At 48.1% G+C, this 19,870-nt stretch overlaps 1 protein-coding gene across 10 annotated transcripts in view; it reads left to right on the top strand.

Annotated features, from left to right (window-relative positions):
* Positions 1 to 19,870, top strand: part of FOXP1 (forkhead box P1) — a 365,602-nt gene that overhangs the window by 187,854 nt on the left and 157,878 nt on the right. For 7 of the 10 annotated variants that reach the window (XM_035338132.1, XM_035338123.1, XM_035338131.1 and 4 more), the window contains one exon: positions 17,406 to 17,587. In XM_035338132.1, the coding sequence (XP_035194023.1) occupies positions 17,417 to 17,587 (171 nt within the window). In that variant the 5' untranslated portion in view covers positions 17,406 to 17,416. Of the gene's footprint in view, positions 1 to 330; positions 444 to 2,667; positions 3,160 to 17,405; positions 17,588 to 19,870 lie in introns of those variants that run through there. The other 3 variants (XM_035338129.1, XM_035338128.1, XM_035338130.1) reach the window with 3 other exon arrangements.

The following is a 19,870-nucleotide window of genomic DNA, read 5'->3' as shown; positions in this document are numbered from 1 at the left end:
AGAACCCTAAATTTCTCCCTTCCGGCTGAGCTCTAATCTGCACTCCCACTGGTGTCGTGTGTGCAGACAGCCTGAGCAGGCACCGGGGCCGGCGGCTCGCTTCCAGCGTGTGGGCAGCCGGAGAGAGAGAGGCACAGGCAAATGGCAGGGAAAAAAAGGAGACGGGGATGCAAACTGCGACGAGTGAAATAATTTCAGAACCCTACCTTGGCGGGGCCGCATGGGGGACGGGGTTTGCTTTGCCTTCGGAAAACAGGTTGCGCAATGAAAAGGGAGCGCGGGGAAAACACCGCTTGGGCGAGCAGGTGATCGCTTGTAAATCTTAAAGGCTTCTTCCTAGCATCGGCGGGGCTCGAATCCATCTCCCGTGGTCTCCTCCGTAACACGGGGTGCCCGGGGCTGTTCGGCAGCAGCAGCTCTGCTCTGGCTGGACTCGGCGGTGGGTAGGAAACCCTGCAGGCGTCGCGCGGGCGCTCGCGCCGCCGCTGGTCCGCACGGCTGCTGGGAGGTCGGGGCACGGAGGTGGGATGCTGGGGTGCGGCCGTGTGTCCGTGCGGTCAGTGGGTCCTGGCGCAGCAGCCCTGAGATCCCCTGCTGCTGCCCCTGCTCCCTCTCACTTCTCTAAGTCCTGCACGTCTTCATTTGACACGCTTAAAATATTTTAGGATGCAACTTCTTATTTATTTTTTTTCCAAGTCTTCAGCGGTTGCATGTTTGACATGGTTTTGTTATCCTAGATGTTGTGTTATGATCTGGCGCCGAGAGCATTAATTCCTTTATCAGCTCTATTTCCTTTACAGTTGTTCGTTTAATTGAGCTCCTCTGTGTATTTTACAAAACAAGATGCATTCATTACAACTCGCAGACCTCAGATAGGGTTGTAACGTGTCTCAGAAAAATAGCACTTCTGCAGATAGTTGGACAAGTTGGGTGTTTGGTTTATTTCTCAGATGATGGGAGGAAGCAGTAGCAGAATTCTTGCATGCATAATCAGGAGGAACTTTCCAGAAGCTCTTTATTCTAGCTATTTTCTTTTAAAGCTGTGTTTACTCTAAGAATTCGTCTGAGGCAGTTGAAATATGTGGCTGCAGCATAGAACAAAATACACTGTATGTTTTGTTCCTCTTCTTGTTCTGCTCTGACTTGTGCAAACAGCTTTAATCCCAAGGAGGAGATCACACAGTCTGTGGCTGCAGCATCGCACAATCGAGTTTGGGGTGCGAATTACCCTCATGCTGCACATCCTGACATCGAATCCTCCTGCCTTGAGCAGCGTGTAAACACAGCGTGTCCTTCTCTTTCACGAGCCCTCGGAGCAGGAAGCCACAGGAGCTCGGGAGCCAGCACATCTGCGGGGCCGTGCACCTGCGTGTGGATGGCGACGTCCGCAGGCTGTGCCGGGAGCGGGTGCTGAGCGCCAGCGCGGCCCCGTGGCTCCCACCGGACGGGAAGGACGTGGCTGGGAAGGGCTCCGCTCCCTGCTGCTGGGGACACAGCCCGGGAGGGCCGTGCCACGAGCCTGGAGCAACCTCCGCTGGGATTCTCGTGGCTGAGGGCCCTGCGGCGAGGTTCTGGGTGGCCAGGAGGCCACGTGCTGTCTGCTGGGAGGCCCCTGTCGTGCTGGCATCGTGCGAGGGCAAGGTATGGGCACCTACAGACGTGCTCGTGGCTGCAGCAAGCTGCAGAGGCGCATTTGGTGACCGGTCCCTGGTTGCCTCTCTGCCGCCTCTCCTCGCCCCAGCCCTCTCTGAGAGCGGCTCAGAGCCGGGGCAATGCTCTTCAGCCCCGGGTGGAGGCAGAAGAGGGATGAAGAGCTTGGCTTCCTGCATCCTGACTCAAAAGTAGGCATATGTGCTTTTTTTGGTGAGTAGAAACAAAATCAGTTTCGACAGAGCTTTTTTAGGGAGTTTTCTCAGGCACAGGATGAAATTTTGAGGTGGAAAAAAATTCACGCTTTTTTCTCTCTGTTGGGCCAGTGTGATGAGGACCAACTGTATTTTTGGGTGCTCGGGATCCGTGTGTGTCACCGTCGAGCATGTGGCTGTTGGGAAACGCGTGCGCGATGTACATGTCTCCTGCGCAGAAATCTGGTGGGATGGGATCCTCGCTCTGGCCCCAGGCCGGAGCTGTTCCAGGGAAAGAAGCAATGAGGTAACACTGGGCAGGAGAAGTCATTCTGTGCCACTTGTTCTGTTCTGGCTGAGCCTTTCCCTTCTGCCTCATGTCCTGGCTGTAACCTGACAGCCCCAAACCCTTGGCTAAGAGCATTTTTCGTACTGCGTTGTGGGCCTGATTCTCGAGAGGGGTTAGATGCTCTCAGCTGTGGGTGCTCAGAGTTCTCGCAAGTCACCCTGCTCAGATGCTGGTGGTTACATTTTTTTTAATGAAAAAAAGCATTTTTCCATTTGCTTCTCTGTCAACTGAAACCGCTAAAGAGCTTTTGCTTAGTTTCCCCCCCCCCCCCCCAACACACACTGATGGGTGCATGGGAGGAACTGCAGGTCTCAGAAGGCTTCAAGTGTGTGAAAAAAAGGAGCCCTCATGAAAAGAGTTTTGCAACTTAATTGTAGTGGGTGTGCCCTTGTTTGCAAAAAGAAACGAAAGTGCTGGAGGCCGAAGTGTTTTCTTTAGCCTCAGCCTGGTGGCAGAGCGGCGTAAACTTCCCCAGCCAGTTTTGCCAAGGTGCCTGAGACCTGCAAGTCCCCGCAGTGCTTCAGCACTGCTCGCCGGGACCCTTCCGGGGGCCTTTGGGCCACTTCTCCTTGCAGCACCCTCCAGAAACAGCACGTTTTGCACGGTGGACATTGCGGACCTTTCTGTCATCTGTACCGGGGCTCCCGAGTGCACTCCTTAAAAGGTGGCTTGTTTGCATCCCATTCCCTCCGCCCGACGTGCGGCGTTTGGGGAAGCCAGCTCGTCTGCTCCACAGGGTTTGAGATCCACGAGCTGCCCTCTGCACGGAGCTGCACGGCTCCATGCAGCCAGCCTGAAGCCCGCTGAGGGCACGTCCCTCCTGGCACGCTGTCTTGAACCCCTCAGGAGCAGTCCCGACCCCCCGCGACCGCTGCCTTCTGCTGCAGGCTCCTCAGCTACCCCGTGCCCCATAGAAACGCGAGCCGTTTTAAATAGATGCTGTTTGCAGCATCTTGGACTTGCTCCGTGAGTATGAGAAATGTGAACATAAATTCTTTAAATAACATCTAGTAGTGTTGAATGCACAGAATTATAAAACATTTTTATATTCTGAGGCTCATTTGCATCTTCACATTAAAAACTGTGGTTTTCTTTTCAGGGAATGCTTGCAAGATCTGATTTGTTTTGAAATCAAAGCTAAATTTGTGTTCCTGCATTCCTCTTTGCCCTTCATTTGACAAATTTTTCTTGTTCTATAAATACAGGATTGTAAACAAGGGCTAATCCTTAGCAACAACCTGGAAAGTTACCGTTTCTCTCCAGCTCCCATTATAATTAATGCAGACGCTCTGAATATGATGTGATTTACACGTCGTGTTCCTGGGGCCAGGAGGTACTCATACCTTGTTAGAGAACTGAGCACAGAACGCTCCTCTGCGTTCGCCATGCAACATAATTGCCCTGCATTTTCTTCCGTCAGAAGATGGTTAAAGATGCTTTTTACTTTACATTTGGAAAATGGAAGGCTTCTGCTTTTGCATTTGGCTGAAATTGTCTTAAATGTGTTTTCCCTCCTGCAGCAGTCAACATTGTCAAAACACTGTGCGAAGTACATTTTAATAATACGGGTTAAGACCATCATTATATTAGTTTAATTCGCAGTCTAGGTGAATTCCTCAGATGCTTCCACTTTGTCATAAAAGTTTTTCACAGTAAACATCACCTGTTTTTTCCCTGCGTAGAAAAGAAAGAGAGAATACAGGCGCTGAATGAACAAATCCCTTGTGTTGAGTTGTTTGAGGACAGCCTGAGCAAGTCTTTCTCTCGTGGTCCGTCCTTTTCTTTTATTTAATTTTCATTTAATTTTGTTTTGTTCTGTTTAGATTTATTCAGAGAGTGTTTTTCCAGTGTTAATCTATGTAAGCCACATGCAGTTGAACGCTGCACCTCCCAAAAGGCTGTGATTAAAACATTATGGATGTGGCAAACCACAACTAGAAAAGTAAGTTTACGTTTAGCTTTTCTTCATAAAATAGATTTTATTCCGGTTTTGTAATACCTTGGTAGCGTGGTCAGCATTGCCATAAAAATCCCGCGTTATGTGAAATGATACAATCTGTGAAGCATTTCCCATTATGTAGACACCATGTCTTTAAATTATAGCAATTCCTTAAGATTTTAAAGCAAAATGAGCTCTTAGAAGTGTGATTAATAGCAGGGAATGAGGCTAACACTGGGTCATCAGTGGCACTCCATTACAAAAAAGGTTGGGCTAATAAAAGCATCCATCTATTTGACCAATAAAGCATTTGAATGATATGCTGATAGTTTTTATCATCCCGTAGTTACTTTGTACTGAACAAACTGTGATTTTACGTGCTGGAAAAGGAGCGTGGAGCAGGCAGCGCGGCCGAGGTGAGAGCAGCAGTCTCGCGCAGGGAAATAGCGTGACTTTCATGCGAGGCTTGATGTTTTCAGAAGCCTTCAGGTTGCGGTGTCGAAATTTCTGAAGCCGCTGTGAAACATCTAAATCCCCCGTGACCCGTGCCTGCCTGCCCACAGCCGTTCGGTGAGGCTGGCCCTCGCCGTCCTGCAGGGCGGGGAGAAAGGACGGCATTGTGTGTAATCATTAATTCAGAGCTAAGTCCCCGGCAGCCCCAGACATCAGAAATATTCTGCCGAAGCACAGGAAATGGGGCAGCACTTCTGTTTTCCTGGTGCGCGGCCGCCAACTCCGTGCTCGAGTCCCACCTTTCATCCTGCCCGCTATTATGCTGTCAGCCTGATGTACGAAAAAATAGGAGGTTGCCTCAACAATGCTGCTTTCGGGTTTCATTTAAATACCTGCCTTATTAGTGGGTTGCACTCATTTCATGCTTTTGAGCGAGCTTTTTTTTTTTTTTTTTTTTTAACAACAAAAGGCTAAATGTTTTCTGAAAAAAAAGGAAGCTGAGTGTCTCGGCCAGCCGCAGATGCCCAGGATTGTGCTGAGAAGAAAAGTACCAAATATTCTAAAACTTGTGAAAAAATGATGAGGGAGGAGGCTCCTAGCCACTGTGCTGTTTGCACATGAAATGATGAGGGAGAGGAGATGAGTGCCCGGGCCAGCTGTGACCTTGGCTGCTTCCTCGACTGAGAACTGGGGTGAATTCCCTCGCGGCTCGCTGGCAGCGCTGGCGCTCCTCAGGAGGCGCTGGGGACACCGGGCGGGGTTTGGGGCATCTGGGGGAAAAAAGGACCTGTGGCATGACCACAACTGCATCCTCTGCCCCCATCCTACCAGTGCGATGTCTTAAAGGGCTTGTTTTACGTATGGGAGGGATGAAGAGGCTTCTGGAGGTCACAGCAGGGATTGTGTCAGGGCAGGAATGTAACCCAGAGCCCTGGCTTAACCCCTGCCGCTAGGACCATCCATCTTCTCTCCCTCTGCTTCAGATCTTTCCCGAAATCCACGTTCAAGATAGAGCAGTTCCAGAAACCTCCCTGGAGGAGGGTTGCGATGGGCATCTTCCGAGTGGCGTGGGGGTGCGAGGCAGCAAGGGAGAGGTGGGAGACCCTGGGGGCTTCAGGCGGTGGGCGCCACCAGGAGGGATGTCACGGGGGGGGTATGGAGAGATGGACATCGGGGGACAGGCGAGGGCCGGAGCTTTCTGCTGTGGGAAGAAGACTTCAGAGGAGGCAGAGGGGCTTTGGAGGGGCTTCTGGCACCGCCCGGGTTACTGAAGAGGAGCAGGAGAGGTCTCTGGAGATCACAGGATGGAGATGGGAGGCAGAAGGAAGAGGGCTGAGGACAGGATGGAGAAGGAGGAACCGTGCCTTGGGCATGGGCGTGTGTGCGTGAAACCATCCGGCCATGCTGGGAGGGATGAAGCTGTGCAGAGAGGCAGCGTTCTGCTTGTTTGTTTTAGGGGAGAAACGAACGTTTTGCATCCCACCTTCTGCAGTTGCTGATTTTGTTTTTCTTAATGTAAATAGATCTTCCACATCAGTGGTTTGGCCGGTAAATCTTGTTCTGTGAACCACCTTCAAGTGATTTCAGCTCCTTTCTTTACCCTTTATCTAGCAGATGCACGGCCGTGTGTTTTCCTCTGTTGCCTGTTGTCTCGAGGTTGCAAAGAAAGACTGCAAAGGCTTTTTGTTTGTTGTTGTTTGAGGGGGGAAAAACCCTCAATCCACAGAAGAGTTAACAGGATCTCACTTGATCTGCTCGTTTATGCAATGAGTAATGCGAGGTTGGTAACAGCAAATTGTTGTTTATAAGCAAACATGGCACTGTGTAAACAAGAAGGCCTGGTCCCCAACTGGTTGGATTTCATGGTGGTCAGCAGCTGATCTATGTAACGTACAACCTTTCTGCTGCTCGAAATGTCAGAAGAATGACTATTTGTTTGTCTTGAGTTCTTCCCAGCTGTTTACTCTGTAATGCATTTGCCTCAACCTTGATTCCCTAAGAGTGGCCCCTTTCTCCTCCCTGCTCTGTTTACATTAGTCCTGCCCCGAGTGTCACCTATGAAATCTGTTGATTATTCCACCTGGTTAATGTTAAATTGCTCTTGCAAGATGATGTGTTTGTTCATAAACACAAATGCTGGGCCCCTTGTTTACTGTACCCATGGCAGCAATCAGTTATTAAACAAATATTGCTTTGTTTGCGGGTGTGAGCAGCAGTTTATCCTGCAAGGTCTGGAAAAAAACCTTTAAATGCTGGGATTTTGATAAAGGAGAAAAAGGGGAGCTTGTCCCTGGAATGTGGCTGAAACTCACTTTGGTTTGCTTTGCTTATCTTTAACTTGGGTGAAGGGGCTAGAAAGATTAGCAAGTTGTTTGGTTTTTCCAAGAGATTTCCTTAGTGTAATGATATCTATCCAGTTGTTTGCTTTTTTCAGAAGGGAGAGAGCACTCCTGCAAGACGACTAGCACAGCGATAGACGCCTGATGGCTAGAAAATCCTGTATGGAGCACACAAGGAGTTAGAAGGTCTAGGACAAAGGTATAGGGCTGTGAACCAGGTAATCGCCCCAAAAGAACGGCCTCTGAGTTCTGTGCAGCCTTGGGTCCGGGGGTGTTTTGGTTTCCCTCCTTGCTCGTGTCTGATTGTAATCGATGAAGTCTGAAAAGGCGAAGCTTTCGCTTTTATTTCTGAGAAGTGGGCAAAATCTCCGGTGTAAGAGCAGAGCCATTTGAACAGAGAGAAAGTACCCAATTTAAACGTGCTCTCTGCCATTCCTTCTCCTGCACATGAGGTTACAGAGCTGCTTTATTCTTTTTGTAACTGGAAAGCAGCGTTTGCATCTGCTAATTTCTGTATGCTGGCTATTTGCTCTCCGGTTTCTGAGAGTCCTAATTAGAGAGCACCCTCCTGGTAGTTGTTGCTTTTGGGTTGTTTTGCAAATGAGCAAGAAAACTCCCTCACACCGTCTTTGTTTCTCAAAATTATTGTTTGTTATTGTTTCTGAATGCGGCTTGGATTTCGAATGGCAGGCAGGACCTGTTAGCACTAACAGAAAATTGTTCGGGCGCCTCACACAAAGGGAGTGAACCCTCCTGGAGTGACCTTGAGAAGGAAATGTTAACTCTTTTTGTATAAAGGTGGTGCCTGCGCCTTTACATGGGAATTATCAATTAAAATATCTTGAATATACAACTATAAAAAGCTTTTGGAGGATGAAATTAAATAATTGGCCTTTTCATCCTCTGGAAAAGCGAGCAACGGAATACGGACAGAAAGGTGGCGTCCTGCTTTCCCTGCCTCACCCCAGGCCAGAGCAGCGGGGCTGGAGGGGAGGTGGGCGCCTGAAGCCGTGGCTCTGCCAGCGGGCATTACGGTGGCTGCCTGTGGCTGGGGGAGAATAGTGAAGTGAGAACTGCGTCGTGCAGAAGCGCTGAGGACTTGCACCTGGCTTCGGGGTGGTTTCTGCCTTCTGGAGGCCAGTAGACAGTTTAGAAACGCTTTGTTGGAGATAGGCCGGGGGGGTGGGCTCATCACTGATGTGCAGCCAGCACTCAGTCTTGCAAGGTTTGGTGTCATCGTGGTGAAGCAGTGCTGGTGCTGTCCCGCAGCCCCTGCTGCCACACAAACGCGTTTATTAGATGCAGCTCCGGCCGTTCAGTAGGTTGGATATTCTGCTCGCCTTCTTCTCTGGGAGAGGGACTGCGAGTGTACGTTGCGGGCACCGAGCGGCGTGCACACAAACAGAGGGGCCCAGGGCCGTGAGAGCGGCTGCGTTTCTGTTCCTCTCCGCCACCAAGCCCGGGGAGCCCCGCAGGTGGGTGCCTCCCGAGGGACGTGCAGCGGTGCCGTGCCCCTCTCCGGCGAGGGGCTTTCCTCCAACGCCCACGCTGCTGGCGTCCCAGCCTCACGGCGGCCATCGCAGAGCAGCGTGGCACAATGAGGCATGGTTCCGGGGTGGGTTGGGTGGTTTGCTGCTCACCATTCCTTTCCTTCCAAACAAATGATGTCCCAGCAATGGTGAGGGCGGTTTCGGTCAAGCTCGTGGCTGAAAGACAGCTCTCCCTGGGAGAGAGGAAGGAACCTCACTCCGCCGGTGACGGTATGTAAATGCTGCATCCTCTTCGCCACTCGCCTGGAAATGGCCCAGCTCGAGGGCCTTGATGCAGCCATGGCGTGAGCTTTGTGGATTTCAGGGGCTGTCAAGCTGAGAGATGTAGAGTGATGTAGAGCTAGCTTCACAAAGGGGATTTGTTTATCCAAGGTGAGACCGGGATTAACTTCCCTGTGGATGTGTTAAAAGAAGGGAGAATGCAAGATGCTCAGGCAGGGAAAGCAGAGTTGTCCGTCTCCTCTGCCTAACACTCGGGTCTTCAACAAATGTTGGGTTATGTGAGTGAGGAATGAGAGCTTGGCAGTCGTCATGGGCTGTATTTGGCAGGTAAGATGGTGTTTTATGGCACGTTACAGATCACTTACCTGAAGCAAAGAAGCGAGACCTTTTGTCTTGTGGTTTTGGTGTGATTTGATGCATGAGTTTTTCATGGGGACCAGCTCTAGCTCTCTGAAAAGAACTGGCATGTAATGTCCATTTAATGTCCATTTCGATTAATTTTCCTTGGATTTTCTTGTTCTCTGTTCTTCCTGTTTGTGGTCAGCAACACCCTCAGCAGCACTGATAATCTTAGGGATACCAGCAGTGAGAGCTTCTCTAAGAAGTTGTTTGGCCATGATTTCACAATAAACCAGCGTGGCACAACTGGGATTAGGCTCCTGCCTGTCCTTCCCTTCTCCTAACCACGGCTGTCTTAAATTTCAGCTCCTGCAGAGCATCAGTCAGCCTTTTGCTGAGCTGCCTCTAAGTGATTTCAGGTTCCTGTGGCCCTGAAGTAACCCGGCTTGTGTGAGCCACACGCAAATGGTGAACGAGGTAGTGGATATAAAAAAGTTGTGGCAGCCTGCAGATAGGCAGCAGTAGGTAGAGCTGCTCTTCGGGAGACTGCAAGGAGGCTGGTGGAAAGGAGGCTTGCAGGAGACTGGTGGAAAGCGAACATAAGTCCTGCTATGGGTTGAGGTAGGTGGAAATTCAGCTTCTCACTGGTGAGACCGCAGGCAGGAGGTCAGGCAAACTGTGTCCTTCTCCCGTTGGCCAAGGTGATGTGCTGAAGCACTTCTAGAAAGCCCCAGCTGTTCACTCACTGGATTTAGTTCCATAAGTCTTCGTGTTTCCCCCTCCTTGTTCATTTCTTCCCTCTCTGCCCTCCCCGTGGCTCAGCATCACCAAGCGGCGCTTGCCCTGTGTGGGGACAGGGAGCGGCCCCCAGCAGCCAGGTGCCAGGGCCACGCCGTGGGTCGGCTCGTGGGGATGCTCCAGGAGCAGCGTGATTTGCTTCCCTTCCCCGGGGCGGCTCGGCACATCGCCTCTGCCGTGGGCTGAGCTCACCCACGGCCTGGGACGAGTCCAGCGCCGACCCTCGCAGCCCCAGATGAGAGCGCGAGGGCTGTGCCTGGGTCAGGAGGCGAACCCGAGGCCGTGCTGCGGATAATCCCGCTTCTTCCGGACCCTTTATTTCCTAAGCACTAAATGAAATTTCAGGTTTCAGATACGTCTAGACATATACAGTGCACGATAAAGTTGATAATACATTAATCATTTTTAACAACAGGTAATATGCATAATTTATGGTGTTACAGTGCTATCTTTTTTGATATTTATGATGGATAATGCTCAGTTTTTGCCCTCATATTACTGCTTTAAATTATACCACAAGAAAATTAATGAGAAACTAGATTTATGGGTTTCATTTGTTTGTCAATTCGGAAATTAATTGGGTGTTAATTTTAGCCGTCCCTCATCAGACCAGGTCTTTAGTATGTGTGCATTACTTTGCATTCATTGAAGCCTACCTCCCATTTACTGTGGGTCACTAGCTTTGCATACATTAAAATAGCCCTCAGGCTCATTCTCTTGATTACTTTTTGAACTGCCATGCATTAGGAAATTTACGCCTTTCTGTTATAATTATGAAAATTCTGTATTGGAAGATGGTGCTTGCATAACAGCAGGTATACAGTCGTGCTCAGCCATGTAAGATCATATAGCAAATCCCAGTACGTTTGTGTTCTAATCCTAGAAAATAGCACTCTTGACAGTCTTTGTTGTGTGAGTTTCATCCTTTGAAATTTCAAGGATCCGTCTTTATGCACTGAATTACCTCTTTAAGCTGAGGAAATATCAAAGGATTTCACCTCGTATCTGTCGCCGTCTCTTTGTTTCCTCTTCCCGCACTTCCCGTACGTGTTCCTCCCTTCCCTTGCTCCAGGTTTGCCTCTCCTCTAAGAAACGCGGCTGTCAGACGTGACTCAGCATCGCTTTTCAGGACAGCAGTCTGACTCGTTCTGTGCCATACTATTTTGGTTGGTTCTTAAAGATCATCTTTAATTGCTCTTTGCAACCAGTTCTCCCTTCTCGTACTCCTGCACAATTCAGCAACCACCAGTAGTGTGTAGGCGAGTGGCCTTCAAAGGGGTAAGCATGAAGTTTTATCCCAAAAGTACCCTAATGTACTGACAGTTGATCTATAGTTAGTTAGTACATAATTATACCTAAAATACACCCTGTCAGCGGGATAAATGACGGCTACTGAAAACTCTAAAGGCATGATGGGTATGCACCCATCTGCAACGACGAGAGCTGGGGGGTTTGTAAGTTGAGAAAGGCTGGTGAGCTCAGGGTGATCTGATTTACTTAAACCGTGCCATATGTTGGGATGGCTCTTTCTAATAGTCGTGCTAACCGCAGACACAGGCAGAGAGAAGTCATCTGGTCCACCTGGCTAGTTTGGGCTCCCCTCCCCGGCATTATTTCTGTATTTAGCGTGGTGGCAGCCCTCGAGCTGCTCATGTGAAGCTGGCTGATTCACAGTTAATTGTGACATGGTGTAATTTAGTAAATGAGCAGCTGAACATCTGTACGCCTTCCCCCACGGTAGATCAAAGCCTTACCTTACACAAGGCTTTTAATTTCCACTAGTGAATCCTTTTTGTTTCACTGAACTCATGGCTGGCGGGACGGTGCTGCTGGCCGGCCTCGGGACAGGCTGTCAGCTGGGCTAAATGGGGGCTTCGGCGTCGGCTGGAGACCGTCGGAGCGTGTTCCTGGAAACACACGGGACTGGTGGCAGGATGAGGAGCCTGAGGCGCTTTCCCTGGCCAGGCACTTGCTCCAGAGGTACCGGGACTAAAAGGGTCCAGCTGTGAGTTCAGCAGCCGGTGTCCTGGGAAAGCTCTCGTGGTCTTCGGTGCTGGTGACGGGCAGCGCTGGGAGCGCCCCGCTGCTTTTGGTTGCTTTTGTACCTGCGCTGTTGGTAAGAAGCAGCTCTGCTCGTGCTTTTGTATTGTCTTGGTGTTTGCACTCCGGAGCATGTTAGTTTTCAGGAGGCAAAATCCTGCCTTCGCAGCATTGCACTGCTGTGAAGCGCTTCCAAACGTTGTTCTCTTTTCCAGAGTTAGGCAGAGAAGTGCTCAAAAGTTGGTCCTGAGCTTGCTTTGGGGAGCTGCTTGCAACAAATAGGTAAAATATTTGCGTATGAATGATGCCTGTGTGGATAGCGTGCCTGCTAGAGAATTTAGGGCTCAGACTTGTCATTTGATCGCTTACTTAGAGCTGATTTTACCATTATTCTTCTATCCATACAAGTAGAAATATATTTTATAAATCTGTGTTTAGTTTAATTTACACATGCTTTCATGGCTGGGCCAAGTTCTTTAAGGGCATTTATTCTGCTTCATATAAATAATTGATCAGCCAAGTTAATTTACTTCTGCCTGACTTGGTCAACCTTAATTAACTGCCCTGGAATAAAGGCTGAACTTTTTGTTAGCTTAAAATCTTTCACAGATGTGACAAAGAGGGGATGTATTATGACAACGTTTTTGCTCTAGCATTGTTCCCAGGGGACAGAAATGTTGAAAGATCTTTATGTGCATATACGTATTTGTAAAAACCTCCAGATCCTAGTAGCCAAAATAAAATCATCAGCCTTGCTAGCGACTTTCTGAATGTAGCCCAGGTCAGGTCTGCAATCATATTTAAAGAAGGATTTTAAGGCCCAGGAGACCCCAGGGATAGTTTTTTTTTTAAGGTGATGAGGTTCTTAAAGAGTGCACTGGTGCTTATTCAGGAGTCTTAAAAATGTCTTGCCGGATGCCTCCATGTATGTGAGGGCACCCGAATGGATCTGGGTAGCTGTCCTGTAGTCCTTCAGGCTTGCAGTGGGTCCTTATTCTGATGGGAGCATCAGAGAGAAAATCCTCCCTCATGCTGACATTAAACAATGCTGCTTGGTCTTTAGAAACTGTACCAGCAGCAGAATTGCAGAAATCACACACTTCAGTGCCCACCTCCTGCCTGCTAATCTCCATGCTTAACCTTGCTCATCTCAATAGGCCGGTGGAGCTAAGAGCCGTGTATCTGCAGCATCTGGTCTTAGTGATGTTAAGGACTTCTAAAAAAATGGAGTGGCACAGAACGTTTTCAAAATGAGGATTCCTTCAGGTTGTATCTTTTTAGTTCAAAACACTGACTCCAGAGTCCTCAGAAAGATCCTTTTCATTCAGCCAAAGTTCACATCCGACCTGTGTTTTTTCAATTTTGACCATGCCCTTAAGAAATCAGCTGTCTCCAAGTCATCTGGAAGACAATGAGCTCTTGTCCTCCTATTGACAGTGTGCATCGTTCTGATTCCACTCCATTGAAATGTTACCCCCTTACCTTGAACATAACAGATTAAGCAAAGAGATGAGCCAAACCAGATGGTTTTGGCTTTGTAGTTGGCTGTACATCAAAACTGGAAGAGGTTTAGTGCAGGTTAAGTCCAGAATCTTGAAAAATCGATCTCTGTTGTGAGACTTTTAAACGAAGCTGATATTAAGTCACATAAGAACAGTTTGTTTAATACAAGCTCCTGGATTTCAGGATGCAATTCTACAAGGGCAGCTGTGGAAGTTTGTTGTTCATGTTGCAGCTTAGCTTTGGCCCCTTCTTAGGGGAAAAGCATCTTGTGTCACCTTTAATAATCTGAAGAGTCGTTCTGTATCCACCCCAACATGAAATAGTGTAGAATTTTTATGAAAAAAAAAAAAAAGAAAAGATACTTACAGTGATAAGAACCCATCTATTTTAAGCCGTTAAAATACATTTTCCTTTGCAGAATTGATATGAGAGTCATTCTGCTTGGTAGAACGTGCAAGGTGGACGTGCTCTTCTGCCGTTACATTTCTTGAGTCGGAATGTGGTGTCTGGTATGTCACGGAAGCTTTTGTCCAGTTAGGTATCCCTATAATAAATCATTATGCACAACAGCTTTTTCGGTACCGTTCTGCTTACCTAGGGTTGTATTAGGACCAGAATCGATGTTGGTGGTACTAGACACAAAGCTTCAGTTCAGTTGCCACAGAACATAGTCATGTTGCGTAAAGTCAGCCTTGCTTTGCTTTTTTCTTTCACAGTTTTGAATGACAGACTTCACTAATAGGCTTCTGTAAGGCCTGCTCCTCTGTGCCAAAGAGAGACAATTATCTCAGCCATCCTCAGTTTACTATCACCTCAGCTCATTTAGGTGTGCTCAAAAAGACAAATAATAATCATTCTTGCAGAAAGCTCTCGCAGGCTGATTTTCATGACATGACGCTTAATGATCAAACCAAACTGTGATTATTTATGTCAACTCACATTTGACTACAGTGAAGAAATAAACAGTTTTATCTTCTCTCCTTTGAAAATCCTGTTTTCTATTGGAGGCATTTTAGCAAAGTGGATTTGTTTTGTATTGGTGTCCTGCTGAAGTTATATTGAAGTTGACTGCCCATGAATGGGTGTTCTTAAATCAAAATTTGCTCAGAGATGTTCACTTCTGCTTTTAAAATAATCTTTGAGTGGGTAAAGCCCTGAAGGTCCAAACCATCACAGTATTGTTTCTACCGCCTGATGTTCCACTCCAGTTCTAGCTCCGTTTCCCTGCTGGTTGCACTGGTTCGGCTGGGTACACCGCGAGGGCAACCCTGCGCAGCTTCGCTGGTAGCTGCTTGGGGTGCTTGGGAATGTAAAAGGGAGCCTGGACACGTCCGCAGGAACTCGGTCACCTTTTGGTACCAAATACTGTAAATAATCCATCCTTCTCTCTGTCCTATAGGTTGGAAAAATTGTGGCAATAGCTACTGTTGTTTCTTTCCAGGAGCATTTTGCAGACCTCGAGGCAATAAATAATTTCTTGACCAGTTTGTTTGTGAACTAGTTTCTGTGTCCTGGAGATATTTTGCTCAGAAGGGCAAGCCAACAAATCGTGATCAGGCAGTGATAGATCTGCTCCTCGGTGGTGCGCATTCTTCTTGCTGCTGTCAAAGGCCTCTCCGAGCTTTGGTTGCTGCTTTCTCTTACCCTCCTCAATGAAACGTCCTTTTCACTGTTGGGGCGCGTCGGTTTTACCATCTCTTGCCGCTGTGGTGTCTGCTGGAGGCACCCGCAGCCATTTTAGGGTGCCCGTCCTCAGCTGGGTGGCCTGCCCCAGGGCCTGCTCTGCGCGGGGACGTGCCGCCTGCCCTTGGCCGCTGGGCATCACAGCAGTCCGAGAGATGAGTCTCAGGGCTTCACCTGCTGCCGCAGTCTTGCATGGTCTCCTTGCCCAGACCTTCTGCTGAGTTACATTAACGAAATGCTCCAGCTGAGGCTTGACCTCAAATTTAGATGGAAGGGAAGGAGTTTCAGCAATTTCTTGAGTCATCTCTGGTGAAAAGAGGTGCCGTCGCTGCCCAGTGTGTAATCCAGCCTTGCCTGGTGGGTGCATGGAGTGAGTGCTTACATAGACCTCACTGTGCTTGTAGGGTTTCCTCATAGTGTCAAAAATGAAAAACACACCGCGCTCAGTCTGTGTGAGAGCAGGATCATGCTAAAACCCCAAAGCATTTGCTCGTGGCATTGGGAAAGCTGTAGGTTAGTTTAGATCTCTGGAGCTCTTACAAGGGGGCTGACAGAAGCTTTGTAATGAGCCCCAAGCCCTTTTGTCTCCTTGCATAATTCCAAGATTTCACAAAACAGATTGAAAGAGGTTTCCATAGACCAGCTGAAATTTATTTAAATGTAATCGGAACATTTGAATCTGTCCTAGCACCATCCATGCGCTCGGGCGGCCGGCAGCCTGAATAGATCCCTTCATGACTGGAGCGGGGTCCCGCTAATGAGCGGCTCGCCCGCCCGGGCCGTGAATCAGCGAGGAGCGCTGACGCCGGAGCGTGGTGGTGACAAAGCCCTCATTAGTCAGCTGCTTCTCAGTTATGACATTTTGATTATCAGCCGTATGGATCATCGTTATGAATGGCTGAAGCTACCAAGTGAAAAAGCGGCCTGGTTTTTGTACGTGCTGCTGGAGCGCGTCGTGGTGACGGTGGTCACCTACGGCCGGGGCCTGCGCTGGGAGGACGAGGCCTTGCCTCCAGCCACGCTGGGCTCCCCTGGAGCCCTGGGAAAGGCTTCTCCCCAGTACTTTTCCATTAGCAGGGCATTGTGTTCCTCTCCCTTTCTGACTGACGTTTTCCCTTAAGCACTGGAAAGGATTTTTGTGCTTCCTTCTGAATCAGGGTAGTGACGGAACTGAAGCAGGTTCTTCCTGGCACGGGAAGCTGCTGAATTCCGAAGTGCACGGCCCTGCACAGAGGTGCTGGGCTCCCGTGTGGGTGGGGAGCTGGTGCTGAGCGGGCACTGGGCTCTGAGCACACAGCGCGGCTCTCCCCGGGCAGGGAACGGAGGGAGGGGTGGGCTGGCAGAAGCAGATCCGATTAATTGCGTGTAAATCTTGTAACTCGGGGCATAGCAGGTGGAAATACCTATAAACCAACTCATCAACACATCTCAAAAGTAGTGGCCTGCAGCTGGAAAGTGGCATATGTGCTTTGCTGGGGGTCTTGTGCTGCCAGGTCATTCACAAAAATCCCAAGAGGTCTTGGGGAAGCAATTGGGCAATCATCTCCTCGTTGTGGGGTCTGCGACCTGCTGCCACAACTGGTGAGCACAGCATTGTAGAGATCCACAGACAGATGTCCACCAAGAGTTCAGAGCAACCCGCTGGCTGGCTGTGCAGAGCTGTGACGGCCGCGATGATGTTTAGCCCAGTACACAGCTTGCTGCAGATAACTCGGGAGTCCGTTCACTGTAATACCACAGTGCCTCCAAAGTCAGGCCAAATCCAATAAATTTGCCAAAAAGACGAGTTCTGTGAGCCACTGAAGCAGTTTGCTCCAAGCGAAAACTTAGGGTGTCCAGCACATCCCAGGTTCAGCCTAAATTGATTCATGGCAATAAAAGGAACCGATTCAGCAGTATCGCAGCGGGGATGGAAACCGAAATGCTGAATGCTCTGCTTCCCCTACCTGTCCCTACGTACTGTATATGAAGTTTTCGATGTTGTCCATCGCATGTTGCAAAGGATGACTCATCGGTTTCAAAGGAAAGCATCCAGATGTAACTAGAGAAATTTAATTATGGATTCTGTGTGTTCATTTGAAAATATTTTTTTTTCTCTAAGGGAAAAAAGATGTTGAGCAAATAATACTATATTTAGAACAGAACGTACTTACTAAAATTATAGCTGTACCAACAGATAAATAAACATAAACTAGTAGCATGAACCATTAATGAAAGATAAATCGTATGAAGGGAAATGACAAATGTTTACAGTTTTGGCAGGATTTAAAACAGGGCATGTCTCCTTATATACAGCAACTGTTTTAACAGCTGCTTTTTTTTTTCCCCTCCCCTAAATTATTTCAGGTTTTTGAGTCATGATGCAAGAATCTGGGACTGAGACAAAAAGTAACGGTTCAGCCATTCAGAATGGAGCGAGCGGTGGCAACCATTTACTAGAGTGCAGCCTACGGGAAGTGAGATCAAACGGCGAGACACCTTCAGTTGAAATTGGGGCTGCAGATTTAACACATCTTCAGCAACAGCAGGTACTGTAAGACATATTACAATTTTCCTACTTACAGAAAAAGCATGAAGCGTTTAACCCCCCCACCCCCAAACCCTTCACGTTTGCCAGTCAGAGGATGCTTTCAGGACCTGCCTACAACATTCTGTGCATTTTTTGTCTGTGGAGGATTGCGATCGCAATGTAAAGAGAAACGTTAGACTTTTTTTCCGGAGCTCTTTTTAAACCGTTCCCTGGCAATACCCAAAGATCAGGGCCCGAGTGTGTTGAGTCTGGTGGCAGCGATTGGGTGAACCGCTGTATACAAATAACTGGTTTCCAAAATATGTCACTGGGTGGAAAATACACTAATGCTACGTTTTGTTTTTGCAACAATTTTTAATATAACCTAGCAACCTCTATCAACAGAATGTTTTCTATTAGCGAGAAATGCTGTGGAGGTATCTGCTGTGGCAAAACTTTGGAGTAAATAAATAAATAAAGCGCGCGTCAGTGCTCTCTTCAATTCAGAAGAATCGCAACCAAACTGTGCCTTAGCCTTTTCCCTTTGTATTTTAATTAGTGTATTTTCTGGGAAGTGACTACGTTCACCAGTGTGAATTATCCGTATAATACGTTTTGTCTTTTTTCTTTGCTTTGATAAAATTTTGCAACTCTCTCAGGAAATTTTACACTGGAGTGCTGGGCATGTATCATTAACGTGTTTGGGAACAAAGGCTGCAGTTGAGCCGTCGTGAATACACTTAGGCCTACCCCTCACTTCTCTAATGCAATAAGCATTCTTCAAACCTTTTAAATAAGCGATTGGCAGCTGGTTAAGACTCCCCTAAGTGTACAGTGATCTTTTTAGCAGGTTGTTGTGGAAAAGAAAAACCTACGCTCAAAAACAAAGCAAAGTGCAGGCTTGTGGAGGAGCAAGGGGCACCGGTTGCCAACCTAAGACAGAAAGCTGCCGTAATTAAACAACTCAGAAAAATGGATGATACTAAACGCATAGATTTGGGTTGTTTCAGTCATTTTCATCCTACAGGTTTTTACTTGAAGTGAGAATACCATCAGTGAGAAAATCACAGCCATGCTGAATTCATTACTGCAGTAGTCACACAAAACCACGGATAAAATTTCAATAACTGCAGGCCACAGTTGAGTAAACAGTTGCACTGAAACTTAATTCCTGTTGACTTTTCCCTCATTCTTCGCCAGGGGCACATTCTGATTCGTAGTGCAAAGACAACAGGGGTTACAGCTTTGATTAATATAGGACAGTAGAAGAGGATTGGAACAGTAAAATATGTTCAACACAAAGGTCTCTCCTTAAAAAGGCTTCATATCAAAACGAGTTAATTACACTGCCTTTTCCATAGGAGCACTGTGGAATTTTCCAGGGCTGCTGCCTGCCCGCTCTGAGCAGAGAGGAGCTGAGGGAGCACACGGGCACACTGTGGGGCACGGCCCAGCAGCAGCGCGCAGCCCTCCGCTGTGTCCCTCCTGCTCCCAGCTGCTTCTCCGTAGCCATCCAGAGGGCTCTTGCTGCCTTCCATCGTGTTGTAATCTCGCATGTAATGTGTTGTGGCATTCAACAGCCGCCCGTTTGGTTAAAGAGGGGCACAGCTTCCTTCCCAAAAGGGTCCTCAGCCCTCCCCTGGTGCCCAGCTTGGCTGGGGCAGGGCTGCCTGCGGGGAGCTCTGCATGCCTCCGCGTTTCGCCCCTAGTTTATTTCTCCTCTGCCAGCACAACAAACGTGTTTGCTTTGCTCCCTTTCCTCCAAGTGCTTAAAGGACCTTTATGTTCTGCGTCTGAATTCTGCTCTTAATTGGTTTTGATGACTAACTTTTCCATGGAGTTGTCTTTTAAAGAGCAAGTTGATTGCAAAGTTTGAAACACTTATTGAAAAAAAAAGATAACAACAAAAGGGTAACCAGAGCCAGCATAAAAATATCAATCTTTGTGTTGGGAAAATATTTTTAAATTCTGAAAAGAAGAAAAACCCGTTGTTTTCAGACAGCTAATGCAAGCATTTACAGATACACATACAACGTGGAGCATAATGTTTAGATGTTTCTCCATATACAACATATGCTCTCAGGTCACTTAACAGAATGCGTTCCACAGAACGCTTCTTCAATACAAATGAATGAGTTCTGAATTAAACAGCTATTTCTTAAGAGCATTTCATTCAAATCTTTTCTTTTTGCCACCTGGCACTTGTTTTGTCTGAAAAAAAAAATCGGCGGCGGGTAGTTTGAGCTCGGCTGTTGAGGGTAGCGATGTATTGCGGGGCTGAGCGGGGCTGCGCAGTGGAACG

Source organism: Oxyura jamaicensis, chromosome 12 (genome assembly GCF_011077185.1).
Source record: "Oxyura jamaicensis isolate SHBP4307 breed ruddy duck chromosome 12, BPBGC_Ojam_1.0, whole genome shotgun sequence".
Lineage (NCBI taxonomy): Eukaryota > Metazoa > Chordata > Aves > Anseriformes > Anatidae > Oxyura > Oxyura jamaicensis.
The sequence above is the reverse complement of the archived record's forward strand: the minus strand, read 5'-3'. Positions and strand labels throughout refer to the sequence as shown.